Here is a 21,363-nt window from a genome sequence, read left to right on the forward strand (position 1 = left end):
CCTGTGGAATGGGATAAAATATATGCAAACCACATATCCAATAAAGGGCTAATACACAAAATATACAAGAAACTCATAGAACTCAATAGCAAAAAAACAAATAACCCAAATCTTTTAATGGGCAAAGGACCTGAATAGACATTTTTCAAAAAAGACAAACAAATCCAACAGGGACATGAAAAGGTGATCAATGTCATAATCATCAGCAAAATGCAAATGAAAACAACAATGAAGTATCACCTCACACCTGTTTGAATGGCTTTTATCAGAAAGACAAGAGATAACAAATGCCAATGAGGATATGGAGAAAAGGGAATCAGTGTACACTGTTGGTAGGAATATAAACTGGTAAAGCTGCTATGGAAAACAATATGGAGGTTTCTCAATACCTTAAGAATAGAGCCACCACATGATTCAGCAATTTCGCTTCTGGGTATATATCCAAAGGAAACGAAGTCATTATCTCCAGAGATATCTGTACTCCCATGTTCATTGCAGCATTATTCACAATAGCCAAGGTATAGACACAACTTAATGTCATATATTTATAGTGGGATATTATTCAGTCTTAAAAAAGAAGGAAATTCTGCCATTTGGACAACATGGATGAATCTGGAGGGTATTAATGCTAACTGAAATAAGCCTGACAGAGAAAGACAAATACCACATGGTATAGCTTATATGTGGAATCTAAAAAAAAAAAAAAAAATCAAACTCATAGAAACACTGAGTAGAAAAATGGTTGCCAGGGTTTGAGGGGTGGGGGAAATAGGGAGAGGTTGGTAAAAGGGTACAAACTTTCAGCTACAAGATGAATAATGTCTGAGGAGCTAATGCATAGCATGATGACTATAGTTGATAACACTGCATTGTATAATTGAAATTTGCTAAGAGAGTAGAAAAATGTTCTCACTAATAAAAAATATAAAAACATGAGATGACGGATGTGTTAATTAACTAGATGGGGGAATCCTTTCAAATATATATATATATCAAATATATAATCACAATGTTCACTTTAAATATCTTACAATTTCATTTGTCAATTATACTTCAATAAAGCTGTAATTTTAAAAAAGGGAAGGAACAAATAAATAATATGAAAATGAAAAAAGGCAGAAACTACAGACAGGTAGAATTTTTAAAAAACATAATATGGTAACTTAATACCAATACATTTTTAAAAACAAAATGAAAAATTTCCTAGAAAAATCTAAATTACCAAAGTTAACTAAAGAAAAAATAGAAAACTTAAAGAAAACAATACCATTAGATAATTTGATTTGGTAGTCAAAAATATCTGTCTTCCACATGGACATGTGCACACATGCACACACACACAAATATACCAAACAAAAAGGGCCTCAGGTCTTTTATAGGGAAGTTTTACCAACTTTAAAGGGTCAGGTAATTCTTATATTAAACTATTCCATAGTAAAAGAGAAGAAGGAACGCTTACCAACTGATTTTATGATGCTACTTTGGTACCAAAACTGGATGAGGACACTGCAAGAAAAAATATATATAAATCAATCTCAGGAACATAAAGGTAAACATTCTAAATAAAAGTTAGCAGTATGTTTTTTACATTCATCATGATCAAGGAAGAATGTGAGGAAAATTCAACATGAGAAACATCTAACAATACAATTCGCCACATTAACAGATTAAAAAAGAAAAAACCCTGTGATCATCTCAATACATACTAAAATTTTAAAATCATACAATTCAACATTAATAACAAGAAAAAACTTCTGGGCAGAGTAGAAGTAGAAGAGAATTTTCCGAACCTGATTATTGTCTTCAACCAAAACCCCACAGAAAACAATGTTCTTAGTAGGGAAACTTTAGAAATATTCTATTTCCTCATTAAAAGCAGAGACAGTTGAGGGATGACCACTACTGCCATCATTATTACTGCCATCACTATTGAGCATTGTTCCTGAGGCCCTTGCACATGCAGTAAGACAGAGCACAGAATAGAGAGAATAAGGAGGGGGAGGGAGGGGTACCAGTCAGGAATGTATGTGACTGCAAATATCAGAAACCCTAACTACCTCATGGCTTAAACAATGAGGAGTTCATTTATCTCATAAGGAATCAGGAAGTAGGGACTCTAGTGCTGATGCTGCTGATACACAGGGTTAGAACGAGTCTCTGCTTTACCTTCTTTAGCATGCTTCATTTCATCCTCACGCTTGCTAACTCACAGCTCTACGATGACTCCTGCAGATGTGGGCCTTAACATACACACTCCAGGCAGGAAGAGGGAAAAACAGTGGCACCAATCTCTTCCCAGAAGCCCCGGGATGGACTTCACTTCTCACTGATCACATGGCCACTGTTAGGTACAAGAAAGGCTGAGAAAGTGAATGTCCAGGGATAAGAGTAGGATTAGGATTAGGATTTGGGACACATACTAAATACTTAGGATGATAAATTATGCTTGGTCTAATGCATTCATGAAATTCTGGTCTAATCCATTCATGGATATTAAATATATTTAATATCTGGGGCATACTTATACTACAACATTACTTGTTGCTTGTCTAAAGTTTAAATTTCACTGTGTGCCCTTTAAAATTTTTTTTTTTTGCTAAATCTGGAAACCCTAGAAGCTGGGGATGTTGTTACCCTGAAAAAATTGAGGTTCTAAAATCAGCAAGGAAGAAGGGGGGATGGCTTTTTAGGAGGCGCATGCCAATAACTACCACAGAAACATACAAATTTCTCCAGAAAGACAAGATTTTTTTCCCTGACACTGACACTGGCAAAATTTATCCAACAGATTTTTCCAGAAGGGAAACTGAGTAGCAAAACAGGCAGTGCCTTAGGATGCAGACACATTCTTCAAATGCATGTGTCCCATAAAATCCAAGACTACATGAAGTTATACATTTAATGATAGAATTTCTGCAGGTAACTAAGAAAAACCTCAAAATAATTTTTTAGAGATACCATTAACTGGATTATCCATGTGAAATTACAAATCTTTTAGATCTTCATTCTACCAAATTTCACTGAAATTTTAATAAATTCCTTTAAAAATCATGCCCACTTCTCAGCTGCTATTTTGTTTCATCATGGGAATTTAACCATAAATCTCATTTGTCTGCAGGAACCTGAAAGTTAAACAAAAAGTGTACTGAGCTTGCAGATAATAGGAATAAGAGGCTTCATGGGTGAATCTGTGGACTCACAGTAGCCTGGGTATACGGTGTGAACTGACCTTCAAAGTGGGAGAGCCAGGTTCAAGTGGACAGTGGGGTAGGACAGCACAGAAGTCAAGGCAAAAACTTGTAGGATGAAAATAGAGTCTTCACACACTACAGTTGTCCCTCACTATCCTCAGGGGATTGGTTCCAGGACCCCCAGTGGATACTCAAATCTGCGGATGCTCGAGTCCCTCCTATAGTATGGCATTGCACAGTTGGCCCTCTGTATTCCCGGGTTCTGCATCTGTGGATTCAACCAACTGCGGATGGAAATTGGTTGAATCCGCAGATGCAGAATCCATGGATACGGAGGACCGACTGTATAGCCAATTGCCCAGCCTTAGGGAAGTTGGTGGGCAGTCTCGCAGTCCTGGAGGATCGCTGGAAGACAGGGAAACCAGGAAGATGGTAAAACGGGGTTGGTCCAATGCAACAAATGTCTTCTGTGGAGGTGATTTTTTGTGTGCTAAGACTCTGGACTTCCTGCTACTTTTAAAGAGATGGCTGAAGATACTCCTTGCAGCCCACTTGAGGCAATGTGAGAGAACTGAGTCCTCAAAGTGGAATTCTAAATCGTATACCGATGTGTTGTATTTAACGAATATCTGTCAGTTCTTTCTAACATTGTTGTTAGAGAACTGACAGAAAAGGGGTGGAGTAAGGAAGTGAGTTGAAAGAAGCCTCACTTCTTTGACTGAATTAACTATTTAAATAAATTATTTCTTCTCTTTCTTAGAAAGAGTAAGGTAAGGATTTTTCTCTCCTGAGAATGCCAAATTTGAGCTTTTCTGTAAAGGGCAGTTGGGTTTGCTGCCAGGCTACAGGAGAGATTCCATTTCTCTTCCAAGCATTGTCTAGCATGTAGGCTTACCCCCCATGGACTAGATGTGTTCTCCAAAAGTTGCTGCTTATAGATTTAATTCATTTCAAAAATAATATTTACTTGCGTTTTTCACTTGTTTTATTTACCCGAAGCCATTTTAATTCTTTAGAATTTTCTTTTTAAATGACTATACATTAGAATAGTCCATCTTATATAGTTATATTTATTTACCTTTTAAGTGAACTTGGGAATACGGCTATTTAAGGAAATCTTATAGCGAAACATCGTATAAGACAAAGATAACTCTCTAAATTGCTTGCTTTTAAAATCTGCCTTTTCCTCTAGGAAATTTGCATAAGGGGAGCTGACCTTATGTTCTGATGGAACTGTTGCCCTTCCAAGCTCTTTGCTTTCCTTTTGAAGTCAATTATCACAAATGTTTCACTGAATTGATACAAGAATGACTGGTAGTGAACAGTGAATGGGTGACAGAGCCATCTGACTTTCAAGGTGCAAACCCAGTAGCATCAACCCAATGAATAAGTCTCTCTTTCTGGAAGAGGTAACATTGCACCACTTCCATCCACAGCCCCTTTCGCTGCACCCCAGAGAACACAATCGATTCCAGCGGAAGTGAAGAATCCCCCTCTCAGGAAACAAAGATCAAAGGTATTCATATTCCTAACTAACGAAAGAAAATTGTTCTGATTTACAATATTCTCAGTGAGATTTTTGGTAATACGCACATGTTATCGAGTTGTACCTTTCACATAGAAATAAATACTATTTCAGCGGCTGCTGGAATGCATTTGATTTTAAAAGGGAAGATTGTTATGCAGGTAAACTCTACCATGACAATATCAGTAGGATCTAAAAAATTCCATCATGTTGCATTATTTCGAGATGAACTAAATGACTGAGTCAATCTCTACTGCTAGCTGGTCAAGGGCCCAGGAGTCCGGAATACAAAACTATTGCTTTATATTCCAATTTGTGTTGCATAGGGTATGTTATTGTGAGGTTTCATTTATCTTTAAGCATAGGATAATAAAGCAAGTTCCCCGATTTTGTACAGATACCTTAATGCGGAAGGGAAAGGAAATCTGTATTCTTTAACATTAGGACCTCACAGTACAACATGCTCATGCTTATGGAGATTCTCCTGGTTTAAAGGTGCTGGACTTTTGTAGCTTGCTTTCTTATGTTTATGAGCCACAAGACAGACTAGTAATAATTGAAACTTTCACCACAGAAGGAGACAGCTGGCAGAGTTTTTTTTTTCTGGGCTTACCCTATGTGGTCATGTTTACAGCTGCTCCCATTTTTTAAAAAAAAAAAAAGAAAGGAAGAAAGAAAGAGAAATTGAAGAGTGGCACAGAAGAAATTAATCCTACTATGTCTGCATAGTAAACTGTTACCTGTTCTTTCCAGACCTTCATCTTTTAATGCCCACATCTTCCTCAAGATGTTTTCACTGTATTTGCAGCACTGGTGGGCTGTTTCCCCTTAAGAGATTTCCAAGCTTTTTATGTAGCAGTATGTCATGTGACACCCCAGTTGTCATGGCAAATATTTGTGTTTCATGAAACACATGGGTTAAAAAAAAAATCAATGTAAATGGCCAAATCCCAAGACGGACAGGCCTTCAGGCTAGTGTTTGGCCTGCACCATGATTGTTTCAGATTCAGCTGTTTAACAGGCTGTGCGAAGGCCATGGGCTAATGTGCATAATGGGAACAGGCAGGCGCACCTGTTTTGATTCTCACTGTGTTCGAGCTCTCAGGTTCCACAGTTTCTAGGTAACAGATCTACAGGTAATATAAATATGACTGTGTTTTAGCCAGTAAGTGGTCTATCTCAAAAATATATATATTTTAAATAATGACATTTCCTGAGTGCTAATTAACCCTGCCTTTAATCTCTTCCCTGTTGACTTCATGAAGCTTTCCCCTACTGCTAAAAGCAGTAATATTTGAAGACTTCCCCGTGGTCCCGAATTAGTACATTTCTGAATTGACTCTTCAGCGGTAAATGAAATTATTCATTACTCTGTGGAAAGTCCCTAGCATGGAAGTTAAAAGGCTAAGAGAAAGACTGTGATATGCCTGGACTCATGATAAACCCAGAACAGAGCTTGGATCAGTCCCCACCACCGGGCAGTGTGATACCACATGGAGAAACCCTTTCTTGAAAATACTTCTCTGCCTGTCCCCTCGAAGTGGGACTTGGCATCCGATTATAGTTGTTTCTGTAAATATTCACTTTGTCAAACTCTTTCTTCAAAGCAAACAGGGCCCTTGGCAAGCAGAGCATCACTGTCTGGGGTGGGAAATGTCTTTCTGATTATTAGCTCCTGCCTGCCTGGAAAGAGGGGATAGGCTGGCCCAGAGGGGGAAGCTGGGGAAGTGGGGGGCGGGGGAGGGGGAGGGAGAGACTCTGTGCCTTCTATTTGTTTTGTAAAATTGCCCATGAGAGTCATTTTGACTTAAACTGTGTCTGTTCTTCATTGTAGGGGAAAGGCAGAAAGTCAAGAGGATATCATGATAGGAAGGTCTATAATTTGTGTGACTAGTTGAAATTTGGGGTTTGTCACCTGATGTCCCTTCCTTTTGCTTCAGGGCAAAAGTACGGGAGGCAGGTTTGACAGCTGGAGACGACAACAAAAGTTCTTTCGCTCTTCTTTTATAAAAGAAATTAAATCATGTTTTCAGAAAAGAAAACATGGTTCATTTGAAGTGGAAAACCCTTTTTTCCCCCTCTGTTGGGACTGAATTATTTCTCAGACTGCAGTCCAAAAAAGTGATTTAGCGTACTCAAATTTTTCTGAATCACATCAGTCTTCAACCTCTAAGATTTTCATCTTTTAAAAGTACACTTAGAAAGAATAAAACAAAACTCAGTTGTCCTCCAGCATGTACTTACACGTGTGCGTGTGTTTATACACGTGCACACATGCATACTACATCTATGATGTAATAGGTAAGGGTGTGGGATTTAGAGTTAAGCTGACTAAAAGAAATAAGGTAACCAAAAAGTTGGAAAAATAAAATAGTTCCCACAATGGCAAGTACATGCCAGTGAGGAGCATTCCGTAAGGCCATGCATGTGTAATAAAAGTTCTGAACACCCAACTAGTAAGTAACAGAGCAAGAGCTGGATTTTCCTCTTACTAATAAGGGAACTTCGAGCAAGTCACTTAAATTCTCTGTACCCCACTTGCCTCCTCTGAGAAATGGGGATGATACCTCCTTTCTCTAGGGTGGCTGTGAGGGTTAGAGGCTTTAATGTGTGTGAAAGTGCTCTGGAACAATAAAGTGCTTGTTTCATAATGCACTAGTCTATTTTTAAGAGCATCTTCTAGGCCTCCCTCTCTTGGTGATCTTATCAGTAAGAAGTTCATAGGGAGTTTAGTCACCCCTTTTCAAGGAAAAAGAGACCACCTTTTGGATCTCCTTATACTCCTGCAGAGCTGAGAGCAGACAGGGCTGTATTTATAGCAATGACTGCATATAGTCGTCTGAACCTGACAGAAGGGTGCTCCTGGATAAACAAATCAGTGCAATTCGATCCCCTAGCTTTCCTTGACTTCTTGCTGTGAGGTAATTGTGAGCTTGCTCCTGCACCTTAAAATTAGGATGCGTTATGGTTTTCTCAGGGCGTATGCCCAGTAGTGGGATTGCTGGGTCATATGGTAGTTCTATTTGTAGTTTTTTAAGGAACCTCCATACTGTTCTCCATAGTGGCTGTACCAATTCACATTCCCACCAGCAGTGCAGGAGCGTTCCCTTTTCTCCACACCCTCTCCAGCATTTATTGTTTCTAGATTTTTTGATGATGGCCATTCTGACCGGTGTGAGATGATATCTCATTGTAGTTTTGATTTGCATTTCTCTAATGATCAATGAAGTTGAGCATTCTTTCATGTGTTTGTTGGCAATCTGTATATCTTCTTTGGAGAAATGTACCAAAATGTTCATTGCAGCTCTATTTACAATAGCCAGGAGATGGAAGCAACTTAAGTGTCCATCATCGGATGAATGGATAAAGAAGATGTGGCACATATATACAATGGATAATTACTCAGCCATAAAAAGAAACGAAATTGAGTTATTTGTAGTAAGGTGGATGGACCTAGAGTCTTTCATACAGAGTGAAGTAAGTCAGAAAGAGAAAGACAAATACCGTATGCTAACACATAAATATGGAATCTAAGAAAAAAAAAATTTCATGAAGAACCTAGGGGTAAGACGGGAATAAAGACACAGACCTACTAGAGAATGGACTTGAGGATATGGGGAGGGGGAAGGGTAAGCTGTGACAAAGCGAGAGAGTGGCATGGACATATATACACTACCAAACGTAAACTAGATAGCTAGTGGGAAGCAGCCGCATAGCACAGGGAGATCAGCTCGGTGCTTTGTGACCACCTAGAGGGGTGGGATAGGGAGGGTGGGAGGGAGGGAGACGCAAGAGGGAAGAGATACGGGAACATATGTGTATGTATAACTGATTCACTTTGTTATAAAGCAGAAACTAACACACCATTGTAAAGCAATTACACTCCAATAAAGATGTAAAAAATAATAAATAAATAAATAAATAAATAAAATTAGGATGCGCTTTAAGAATACTAAGGCATTATCTATCTGGAATATTTCTAACAGCTAATGTTGATTGAGCATGTTCTTAGAACATGGCACTAAGCATCTTCCATACCCACTGAATGCTCACAGCAGCCCTAGAACCTTTGTACTGTCATTGTCCCCAGGCCCACACAGCTGGTAAAGAGGTACAGAGGCTCCAGAATTTGTACCCCCTCCACATACCAGGTTATGAACTCTTCCTCATGGGCTGGTTTTCCAGATATTACTACTACTACTACTATTACTACCAGCAACTAACATGCATGTTCCTAACACTTTACAGGGAACATCTCACTTCATTTTTACAACATCTCTATGTAGTAGGTACTATTATTATTCCCATTATACTGGGAGGACCTGCATACAGGGAGGTGAAGGTCATCCAACTAGTAAGTGACACAGCCAGAATGAACTGCATGACTGTCAGAGCCCCAAAGCATTAGACACTTTTTAAAAACCTCAATAATTTTTGATGGAAATCTTTCTAAAAGATGTATCTCTGCCTCCCTAATATAATTTTAACATTTTCTCTCTTCAGTATTATATATGCATATATCCAGTTTCCGGTGTCTTTTTTTGTTTGTTTCCTTCAGTATCAGGACAGTAGTTGTCACCTTTGCTCTCATGTCTACTTTTATTGGTTCTGAATTTAACAGCCCTTTCTGTGTCTTCTAGATCATTTAACCAAGTACATCTTGTTGAATAAGTTTGAGTCAATCAAGTTCTGCATAAGGATCCAGGAATAAAATAATAAACCATAGTAGAGTTTGTAGTAGTTATTTCAAGAAATCCAAAAAGAAATCCTAGGCCTTTATTTTTAGGAATCTAGTTCAAAGGTTTCAAGTTGCTAAAACTGCCTCTCTTAACAAATAAATCTTTTTATTATTTTAACAACTATGTCTATGGGACGTGAGGGTCCAGGTTAAATTCATGAGTGTGTTTGCTTCTGGGAATGGTGGAGGGAGAGGAATGAGCTAAAAAGAAATATAGAGAGGACTTCAATTGTACCTAATGTTTTGTTTCTTTCATTTAAACACACATATAAATATAGGAATAAATATATTTAAAATGTATGTTATAAATAATAACTATAAATATATAAAATGTACTATAGTTTTAAACTATTAAAAATTTAAATATATGTATTTTTGTCTTCTTTGCATCATAGGTATATACATATATATATATCATATATATCTATTATATATATTCTGTGTTATCTAACCTCACAGTAGGACCTCACAGTACAACATAATTCATCCTCATGGAGAGCCTCCTGATTTAAAGCTACTGGACTTTTGTAGTTCACTCTCTTGAGTTTGTGAGCCACAGATACATATATATCTCAAAGAAGACAAAAGATTAACATGTGTCCATGGTAGATTTTTAAATTATTCTCTATACTCTTCTGTATTCTAGAGACTTTTTCTAAATTAAAGAAAAAAATAAAAGAAAATCCTATTTCTCAAGTCATACCTCTGTTGTAAAATTTCCTTCGGTGTAGAAAGGTTAGGTTTGGGTGATAACATTTTAATGTCAAACGTGGGGTCTTGCTTCTCTTAGTCATTTTGTTATATTGTTACTTTCTTTAGTATTTTCCCAACATATCAATATATTCTTAATCTTCTTGTTAGAAAACTGTGACTTACCTGACTATTTTCAGGTAAGTCAGCTGAACTATTTTAATCAGGTAACAAGTGTGACAGTGAACGTATCAGTGCCCCATCCAGTCTCCTTCCCCCCTATCCGTATAAAGAGGAGATTAGACCAGGTCATTGTTTTTAAGGAGCTTCCACATCCCCTATGACACTCACCCTGATGCCCCCAGGTAAAGGAGAAAAGCAGAAGCTCCCAGTAGGTGGGGCTTTAGGCCTCTCACCCACAGCAGCTGTGTTAACTGTTTTACCTCTTTAACATCAAATTATGTTGTTTTTGAACAAAGTGTTCCAGGCTTAAAAATACATACTTTGAAAACCACTAAGTGATCTCTAGCAGCAGTTTCGACTTTGACTTGTCACGTCTAGTGGGGGAAGAAGACTACTTCTTGAAGAGTATACAGTGCCTTCCTGGGTGGCTCTGTGCTTCCATCACAAGCTGGTCTCCTTTCTTGTCTTGGCCTAAAGGGTTAAAGAGAGTGAGGTATGTACTTTGACAAGCATTAGCACTCAAAAACTGGAGGTACCAGATGAGATTCAAAAGGAAGTCCAAGGCTAATTTTCTCTTTTAGACTCACTTTCCATGATAAGACCTCATTTAATTTACCAACTTAAAGGAAGAAGAGGAAAATAAATCTGAAAACAGAAGAAAAACTGTGGCATCTTTCAAAGCCATTTTCTGTTTTCTCTAACTCATTAGAAATTGTCACCTTTACCTATGTATTTTTGGCGTGAAACTTTCAACGTGAATTAAAACTAAACAGTTTTATTTGCAAAACAATTTTTCTTGCAAGATATCATTGACAAGAAAAATTTTTATAAAATTATTTTTACTTCATAGCATCATCTAACTACATTTTTTTTAACATTTTGAAATTTATTTATTTATTTTTGATTATGTTGGGTCTTCGTTGCTGCGCGTGGGCTTTCTCTAGTTGCGGTGAGCGGGGGCTACTCTTCATTGCTGCGCACAGGCTTCTCATTGTGGTGGCTTCTCTTGTTGTGGAGCACAGGCTCTAGGCATGCAGACTTCAGTAGTTGTGGCTTGGGGGCTCAGTAGTTGTGACACACGGGCTTAACTGCTCCGTGGCATGTGGCATCTTCCCAGACCCGGGCTGGAACCCGGGTCCCCTGCATTGGCAGGCGGATTTTTAACCACTGCGCCACCAAGGAAATCCCTAATTGTACATTTTCATTGCATGTGATTAATAATTTTATTGGGTTGATCAAAAAGTTCGTTTTGTTTTTTCTGTAAGGTGGCTCTAGTAGCACTCAGTTGTCTTTAACTTCATTTGAAACAATTTTGTTAGATTGTATTGTGACAGCTGTCATATCAGCATGCATTTTAAAAAAAACTTATCAAAATTTGTGAATTTTTATGTAGCCATTTTAATTTTGAAGATGGAAGAAAAAAAGTAACATTTTCAGCATATTATGCTTTATTATTTCAAGAAAGGTAAAAACGCAACTGAAACGCAAAAAAAGATCTGTGCAGTGTATGGAGAAGGTGCTGTGACTGACAGAACGTGTCAAAAGTGGTTTACGAAGTTTCATGCTGGAGATTTCTCACTGGACGGTGCTCCATGGTTTGGGGGTAGACCAGTTGAGGTTGATAGCGATCAAATCGAGACATTAATTGAGAACAATCAACGTTATACCACGCGGGAGACAGCCGACATACTCAAAATATCCAAATCAAGTGTTGAAAATCATTTGCATCAGCTTCGTTATGTTCATCACTTTGATGTTTGGGTTCCACGTAAGTTAAGCAAAAATAACCTTGACCATATTTCCACATGTGATTATCTATTTAAACTTAATGAAAACGTTCCATTTTTAAAACAAATTGTGATGGATGATGAAAAGTGGATACTGCACAATAATGAGGAATGGGAGAGATTGTGGGGCAAGCAAGATGAACCACCATCAACCACACAAAGGAGGGTCTTCATCCAAGGAAGGTGATGTTGTGTATATGGTGGGACTGGAAGGGAGTCCTCTATTATGAGCTCCTTCTGGAAAACCAAACCATTCATTCCAACAAGTACTGCTCCCAATTAGACCAACTGAAAGCAGCACTCAACGAAAAGCATCTGGAATAGTCAACAGAAAATGCATAATCTACCATCAGGATAACACAAGACCGCATGTTTCTTTGATGACCAGGCAAAAACCGCTACAGCTTGGCTGGGAAGTTCTGATTCATCCGCCATATTCACCAGACATTGCACCTTCAGATTTCCATTTAGTTCGGTCTTTACAAAATTCTCCTAATGGAAAAATTTTCAATTTCCTGGAAGACTGTAAAAGGCACCTGGAACAGTTTTTTGCTCAAAAAGATAAAAATTGGGGGGAAGATGGAATTATGAAGTTGCCTGAAAAATGCAGAAGGTGGTGGAACGAAAGGGTGATTACATTGTTCAATAAAGTTCTTGGTGAAAACGAAAAATGTGTCTATTTTTACTTAAAAACTGAAGGCACTTTTTGGCCAACCCAATACTTACATACACCAGAAAAAAGCTTATCAATAAACCACAAGATAATTTTTATTTTTTTGCTCTGTCCCTTTCTTTTATCAAATTATGACCTGATCATCCATAGATGAACTAGAAAGTTCAGAAGGAGAAGAAAATTTCAGAGAGGAGAAAAAAATGCCTAGATATGCAAGAAAAATTTTTTCCATAATACCCTTTGGCATTATTTAAACTTTGGCATGTCCCTTTGTTGATATCATACTGTATATTCAACTGTCATTTTACTCTTTTCACCTAACAGCTTATCATAAGCCTTTATATATATAGTTTGAAACTCTTTATAAAACATTTTTTTTGTGTGTGGTACGTGGGCCTCTCACTGTTGTGGCCTCTCCCGTTGCGGAGCACAGGCTCTGGACGCGCAGGCTCAGCGGCCATGGCTCACGGGCCCAGCCGCTCCGCGGCATATGGGATATTCCCGGACCGGGGCACGAACCCCTGTCCCCTGCACCGACAGGCGGACTCTCAACCACTGCGCCACCAGGGAAGCCCTATAAAAGATTTTTAATGCCTACGTAATATTCTGTCTTGACAATATACCACAATTTTCTTAGCCATTATCCTGTTGACATTAAATTATAAATGTCAAATTATTAATAAGTATTATAATTATTAGTAAATAAGTAAATAATTTCTAGTTTTTCTCTGTTATAAATAAGACTGCCATGAACATCTTTCAACTTTGTACATAAATCTTTGTATTTAGGCTAAATCTTAGCAATAGAACTCTTTGGTCAAAGGGTATGGACATTTTCCGATCCAAGTAACCAAACTTTTTATTAGTGCTCCAAAACTGAAGCTATGAGTTTACAAATAATTTGTATGATCATAGTACAGCATTGAGCTGTAAATGCAGCCCAAGTGGCTATGAGCCTAAATTTTACTATTCATTCATTCATTCAACTAATCTTTATTGACCTCTGATGGTGGGCCAGGCAGTGTACCAGGCACTGGGGATACAGCAGTGAACAAAACAAATCAAGTTTTTGCCTTCTTAGGATTTATATTCGAGTAAGGGAGGCAGAAAGTTGTTTATTTTAATATTATGTGAGGAAGTGATAAGTGCTATGAGTTAAAATAAAGCAGACTATATATGTAGGTATAGAGAGTGTGACAAGGTGGGGTATTATAAGAATTCTGCGGGCTTCCCTGGTGGTGCAGTGGTTGAGAGTCTGCCTGCCGATGCAGGGGACACGGGTTCGTGCCCCGGTCCAGGAGGATCCCACATGCCGCGGAGCGGCTGGGCCCGTGAGCCATGGCTGCTGAGCCTGCGCGTCCGGAGCCTGTGCTGCACAACGGGAGAGGCCACAACAGTGAGAGGCCCGCGTACCGCAATAAAAGAAACAAAAAAAAAGAATTCTGCAAGTGTTCAGTGATCTGTGACCAACGGACTTGCTGTACACACATTTTTCCTCAAGAAAATTGTCATGTCAAGCTTTACTTTGGTGATGATAGAGGTCCTTCTCAAGGCTTGCTCTTTTTCCTTTACCTGTAGAGAAAATGATAGTGCGTCTTTTCTCAGGAAACTAGGAATCCAGGCTGCTTTTGATTCCCATCCTTATCAGGTACATATATCCCCAGCAGGTGCTACCCATCAATCATAATTGTCCCAATTGGCCCTTAACTATGTCACATTCTCACAGAGAATAATAGAAGGGTAGCAGAAAAGAGGAAATCAATGAAGCAGTGAAATGAAATGTGTCTCTAGAAAAGGAAGTTTTACATTTGACTGAAAATATACGCCCTCTATTTAAAAAATCTTCCTGGGCTTCCCTGGTGGCGCAGTGGTTGAGAGTCCGCCTGCCAATGCAGGGGACACGGGTTCGTGCCCCGGTCCGGGAAGATCCCACATGCCGCGGAGTGGCTGGGCCCGTGAGCCATGGCCGCTGAGCCTGCGTGTCCGGAGCCTGTGCTCCGCAACGGGAGAGGCCACAACACTGAGAGCCCGGAAAAAAAAAAAAAAAAAAAAAAAAAAAAAAAATCTTCCTGATTTTGTTCTGTTTGATCTTCAACCAGAATTGGATCCATTGAGTGTTTTTGTTCCAAAAGAATGCAAACAGGGATGGGGATTTTTTTTCCCCTCAGGAAGTGTTTCAGAGTTCAGGAAAACTCATTTAAATAAAGATACCTTTCAAAACAACTGCAGAGGGCTTCCCTGGTGGCACAGTGGTTGGGAGTCCGCCTGCCGATGCAGAGGACGTGGGTTCGTGCCCTGGTCCGGGAGGATCCCACATGCCGCGGAGCGGCTAGACCCGTGAGCCATGGCCACTGAGCCTGCGCGTCCGGAGCCTGTGTTCCGCAACTGGAGAGGCCACAACAGTGAGAGGCCTGCGTACCGCAAAAAAACAAAACAACTGCAGAAATTATCCCTAGAAGATTGCTGCTGACATGAGTTGCCTTTACAGTCAACGCAATGAGTTCTCTGTTTTTGTTTTTTATTCTCTTTATAAAGGTTAAGGGCTCTGACTCTCACTTTTAACTGACCCTTAAGGGTTATGCAGGTTGTACGTCCTACAGACTGACAGCTGTTCTGCTGATTTGCATACCCTAAAATACTGGACTATCCCTCTTTAGGGTTCTCTCCCCATGACCATCTTTACACAGAGTTGGTGCAGGCAGCTATTCCTCTATTGTAGTTTGCAAGTGCAAGAAAGAGTTTCCTATATAAAAAATAGAAAAGGAAAAAAAATCCCTGGGTCTCTTTCATGGTACATGAAGTGAAGCTATTGGAGATGTCTGCTTTTGATGTGATGGCCTGACTAGCTCCAGGAGTTTATTAAACACAGATACTACTGCAGAGGTAACACTTTAAGTCAGAGAGACACAGGGTGTCAGAATTAGAAGTGCCCTGAGGTAAATTGAAACCCCATGGGAGAAGTGACTTCCCAAGGCCACAGAGGAAGGTGGTGACAACCTAGATCCCAAGACTTCTTCAAATCCATCACTTTTCCACCACACCATGGTTCTCTGGCATGTTCACAGGGGTTAGCTTAACAGACTGCTTTTCAAATAAGAAAGGAACAGTAAGTCAAGGCCAGGTTGACTTTGATGAAGGAGATGGCAAAAGGAAGGCTGAGAAGGAGAGCACAGCTTGGTAACGGGCCATATAGGATGTTTTGGACAGTTAGGGCTGTGGGCATTGGTGGGATGCGGGCAGGGAATAGCAACTAGCTGTTTGATCTTTGGTAAGTCACTTAACCTCTCTGAGCCTCCGTTTCCTCATCTATGGTAATAACCACATGGACTGGAAGTAAGGCAGTGAAAAATTCTTTACACATATTCCGATCTTCACAACTTTATAGGGACCTCTCTTTTGTACAGATGAGAAACTTTTAGTTTCAGAAAGGATGTTGTCTTAGTCTGCTCAGGCTGCCGTAACAAAATACTATAGACTGTGTGGCTTAAACAACAAACATTTAATTCTCCCAGTTCTGGAGGCTGGTAGTCCAAGGTCAGGATGCCCGTATGGTTGGGTCCTGGTGAGAGCCCTCTTTCTGGTTTGCAAATGGCCACCTTCTTGCTGTATCTTCCCATGGTAGAGAAAGAGATCATCCTGATTTTGTCTGTTCTTATAAGGGCATTAGTCTCATCATGAAGGCTCCACCCTCATGTCCTAATTTCCTCTCAAAGGCCCCATCTCTGGGGACTAAGGCTTCAACATATGAATCTTGCAGGGACACAAACATTCAGTCTATAGCACGTGGTAAGCTGCCCAAGAATACATAGCACATCGTGGCAGAGCTTGGACTTGATCCCAGGTTAGTCAGACTTCAAGGCCAAGGCTCATTTCCCTGGATCCATAATATCCTATTTGAGTTAAAAGTGAGGTCAGTGACCTTCAAGATCCTTCATGCTCTAAAATTCAGCACTATGATTATGCTGAATCCCTGAACCCTGATTAGGTCAGCTATTGTCCCTGAATATTGTAAATATCTTTCAAACAAATCTAACAAGCTGAAGTCTTGATGTCTGTTCTGTACAAAGCTTAACACATTGTGGACCCTCAGCAAATATTAAAGAATGGGACAGACAAATGGCATCCCTGGTCTTCAGGGAGTAATGAATTCTCCATCTTTGAGAGTCACTCCACTCATACTCTGAACTAAGCTCTCCCCTAGAGCCATAACGGCAGGAAGAAACATTCTTTTTCACACCATGGAATTGCTTAGGTTAATTACTAGTGGATATGTTTGGGTGTTTGCGAAACTGAACATCGGCTTATAGATTCAGAAGCGATTTAGTCTATCCTTCTAGGCAAATCATTCTCTAAAGATGATATCGTTGTTGGATTATCCCAAATACTTGACCATTTACCACCAAGAGATCTCGTTTATATCCAATTTAGAGATCCTTGGCTACAATTTAATCCCACATCCACATGCTATCCACATGTTTGAAAAGAACATTTTTCATAAATACACTCAGCTTAGATTTAAATACATGTTTTCTGGATTTTTTCTTTGCAGCAGTTATGTCTGAATTTTATTTTACTTTATTTTTATTATTTTTGGCTGCATTGGGTCTTCGTTGCTGCGCGCGGGCTTTCTCTAGTTGCAGGGAGCGGGGGCTACTCTTTCTTGCGGTGCACGGGCTTCTCATTGCAGTGGCTTCTCTTGTTGTGGCGCATGAGCTCTAGGCACGTGGGCTTCAGTAGCTGTGGCATACGGGCTCAGGAGTTGTGGCACACGAGCTTAGTTGCTCCATGACATGTGGGATCTTCCTGGACCAGGCTCGAACCCGTGTCCCCTGCATTTGCAGGCAGATTCTTAACCACTCTGCAACCAGGGAAGCCCTATGTCTGAATTTTAGAAGCTAATACTGGGCCTGTCTGTTTTTGCTTCACATCTGTGACTTACATATGTAATCATCATCCTGCCTTTCTGGTTTTTGTATTAGACTTAGAATTTTTCCTAAATAACTGCCCCATAAACTCTCAAAGTTACCTAATTAGTGATTATACTTTGCAAATGAAGAAGAGCATTTCTCAGCTAGTTGACTCAGTTAGTTAGAACAGGATGCTAATAATTAGGCCACGACCACAGGTTTGGGCTCTGTGTGGGCCAATTAGTAAGTGCAGGCATCTCACAAAGGTGTGGCAGGTGTCCCAAAAGGGACCAGGTAAGAATGCAGATGGCACAACAGACAGCCATCCCCACTAGAAGGAAACAGTGTGGCTACTGAGTCAGTAACACTGCATTAGGAGTGCAGCACATCTTAAAAGAGAACGGGGGGAAAGAGGATGGGAGGAAGGAAGGGAGGAAGGAAAGGGAACGGAAGGGAAGGGAAGGGAGGAAGGCAACAAATAATTGTAGACAAGTTCATGGAGATAAATAGTAAAGGAAGAATAGCAGAAGGAACCAGAACCTGAAGCCTGGCGTGACCTTTAATCAGGGCTCTTATTCCTAGCAGGCTGTGAAGCAGCTTTGTCCTTACCTGCTCAATGGATCTCACAATGCTGATGCACTGCTTTAATTTGGGAAGGCTTTCTCTTGAGAGACATGACTTTTCTTGCTCTAAGTCTAAAGTGCTCCCAAGTGTGGCATTCTCCGTGACAGATGTACTACAGTTACGCTTTAGCTGACTTCAAACCCATAGCTTCCCCGTGCCTGAGTGGTCTATTTGATGTCCAAGAGTATTTTTCCTTTGAGAGCAGGTCTTTACGGGAATATCATCCAAGAAGGTAGGGAGGTGTAATCCCTTTGTTCTAAGACAGCCACCGTTCAATTCAGTAACCCCATTTCCACTGCACGGCTATCCTTTCAAAAGGTCTTAAATGCATTTGCTGTTGTATGTCAATGCCCTAGACCTACCCCCTGGAAGGGCACTGTCCAAGAGAGACTTAAGAGTCCTCTCCTTTCTAAACTTCTCCCCAAGATTGCTCCAATTCCACATGACTCTCCGTAAAGAAAAGAAATTTCAAAACTAGTTTAACGTTACCAAGGAGAGCAGATCCTCCGGCGAATCTCCTGTCCATAGCTGCGCTTCCTATAGGAATCTCAGGGTCTTGCTGTCAGGATCAATCATGTGACTGGCAGGACCAGCCAGCTCCATACATGTCCATCTGTGATTATTTTGCATGTCTGTTTCTCACTGAGGAAGCACCGCCATTCTTCTCTGAATTCTAACCTTCCCACCATCTTCTTCTTGAAGGAAGGCGGAATCAAAGCCACAGGGCCGTTGCTGTTGGAACATGTGCCCCTTGTCTTCTACCAGGAGCTCCAGCTCCTGCTGCCAGGGTTGATGTCTGCAGAAGGAGGCATTGCTTCTCTAACTCCCTCTTGCCTGTCCAAGAAGAAGAAATTTGTTTCCATCTACCAAACAGTTTGCATTCTCTCTTGGAGCCTTGATTAGCTCAGAAAGGGCTAGAGTCTTGGAGAGAAGGCTTTCTCCATTGTTCTTATGCCTATAATGACTCTTAAAAGTACACAAAAGCTCACTGCTATAAAAGTCTGCTTCTAAAGTTCAAGGAAATTACCCTTTTCAAACTTAACACTTGCTTTTCAGCATTTTTACTTGAGATGACAGTCTAATTAATTATTCCACTGTCTGGAACCTAAGAAAAGAAAAAGAATAGGAAGGTGTTTTTTTTTTCCCCCCCTTGTGTTTGCTTATTGTGCTTGTATTGTAAATATATCTCTTGGCTTGTTTTTCTCTTAGATAGTTTAGTAAAGACAAAGCATGAACAATCTAACATAGTAATACTCAACACAGTGCTGTGGAACAATAGTCATTGATAAATTAACTGGGTCTTTTTTTTTTTCTTTGAGTTCCGTGAAAACTCTTCAAAATGCAAAGAGCAATATAATCCTATAATCTGGTAAAGATGGGCTTATACACCTGAAAATGTTGACATATTGAAGACAATCTGTTCCTTAAATCCCTAAGCAAGAAACAATCAGCACTGTAAGTTGATACCTGGTTGACTGAGGAGAAGGCAGGACCTGAAACATCTATGCCCCTCACCCCTCAGGCCATTAGAATCATTTAGACCATGGGAAAGAATGTCTATTTTTCTAGTGCCAGAGGTTTCAATAATGAAATGTAGTAGTTTCACAGAGGACAGTGACACAACAAAATTTCCTTTTCCTTTTTTTTTAAAGGGGTATGTGTGACATGTATTACTGTTGTTGTCCAAATCTCTTCTGATTTTATTTTTAAGTAGCATTTATTCAGTTTTTTTCATACAGAAAAGTATAAAGAAGAAAAACACTGCCCAATCATCCCATTCTTAGAGAACCCCTCTTGACATTTAAAAATAAGAGTAGTATGTTTCATGACTTAAAAAACTCAATCAGTACAGATAGGAACCAAGTGAAAAGCAAATGTTTCTTGGTTTTAATTGTGAGATTTCAGATTCTATCTGCCTGGGGACAGTTCCAGATATGTCCCTGAGAAGGGTCCAGATTTAAGAATAAAAGAACATATGACAAGAGAAACCTCAAAAGTGGCAAGGGTGCTAACACACAACATAATGCTCTTTGTAAAACTCACTCCTGGGTATTCAAAGAAGGTGGCAGAAGAACTCCAAAATGCTAGAAATGATGACCTGTTAGAAAGTCAGAAAAGACAGGACAGCTTTGATGGGCTTATCTGAAGTTGTCACAGAGATTGCAAAGAAAGGCTTCATCCTATTTTACAGGATTGGTGGATGACTTACGAACAAGAAAGCAGTGACATGCTTCCATCCATGCATGTGTAAAAAGTAAATCATAGAGATTATGGGGTCAGCTGACCATATCAAAGTGAACTAAATGCGTAATTTTTATATGAGTTTCTTACATTTTTATAAGAATGATAATAGCTTTGAGCAACCTCTAAAATATCTTCTGGCAACGAGTTTTATGATTATATAACAGCCTGACTTTCCTATTACGACATGTATGTATTAGAACTAGGATCCGTATCCTCCCACCATCAAGTAATAAACGATAATGTGGTAGTGTGTGTCTTGACCGTTCATTTATAGTAGATTGTAATTATATTTCATCTCTGCTGACACTTTCCTTCCACAGGCCATGAAAGTGACAACACCTTCTCAGGCTCTGAAATCACCATGGGATTATGACTTTTTTATTTATAATGGTGCTGTAGACAAGACAGCCCCAGACTTCTTAGCGTTCAAGGAGCATTTCAGTTTGTCTTGGGGAAGTATTTTTTCTCTCTTGGAACACATCGAGAAGTTTCTCAGGAACTATGCGATACCAGAAGTCAAAATAAAAGGGAACAGTTTAGTAGCGCTCCTTCCAGAGTTTGAGCTGAAGAATAAACTTACCAGATACGACTTTCTCTCAGTGTTAGAGAACCCAGCTCACATCCAAATGATGTTAAATCTTCCCGGGCAAAGATACAAGGGCCGAGATGGAAAGACAGAGGCTGCCATGAAGATCCAAGCCACATGGAAATGCTACAAAGCAAGAAGATTCTTCCTTGTTTATCACCGGCAGAAGTGGGCATCAGGTGTGATCACCGTTGCGTGGCTCTTACATCGCCATA

The 21,363-nt window shown here is 39.7% G+C and overlaps 1 protein-coding gene and 1 long non-coding RNA gene across 4 annotated transcripts in view; one reads left to right on the top strand and one right to left on the bottom strand.

The window, feature by feature from the left end:
- IQCH (IQ motif containing H) overlaps positions 1–21,363 on the top strand; it is a 210,924-nt gene that overhangs the window by 92,402 nt on the left and 97,159 nt on the right. For 2 of the 3 annotated variants that reach the window (XM_027123407.1, XM_027123408.1), the window contains exon 1: positions 20,824–21,363. This exon is cut by the window's right edge and continues 71 nt beyond it. In XM_027123407.1, coding sequence (XP_026979208.1) covers positions 20,886–21,363 — 478 coding nt within the window. In that variant the 5' untranslated portion in view covers positions 20,824–20,885. Of the gene's footprint in view, positions 1–4,627; positions 4,708–6,550; positions 6,590–20,823 lie in introns of those variants that run through there. The other variant, XM_027123406.1, reaches the window with a different exon arrangement.
- LOC113629169 (uncharacterized) overlaps positions 1–21,363 on the bottom strand; it is a 191,166-nt gene that overhangs the window by 55,358 nt on the left and 114,445 nt on the right. Inside the window, exons 4-5 of the long non-coding RNA XR_003436414.1 lie at positions 10,648–10,798; positions 1,460–1,506 (exon numbers count right to left, since the gene is read on the bottom strand). This is a non-coding gene — a long non-coding RNA (uncharacterized LOC113629169). The remainder of the gene's footprint in view (positions 1–1,459; positions 1,507–10,647; positions 10,799–21,363) is intronic.

This window comes from Aethalodelphis obliquidens, unplaced genomic scaffold, assembly GCF_003676395.1.
Source record: "Aethalodelphis obliquidens isolate GAN/ISIS:26980383/991018 unplaced genomic scaffold, ASM367639v1 scaffold26, whole genome shotgun sequence".
Lineage (NCBI taxonomy): Eukaryota > Metazoa > Chordata > Mammalia > Artiodactyla > Delphinidae > Aethalodelphis > Aethalodelphis obliquidens.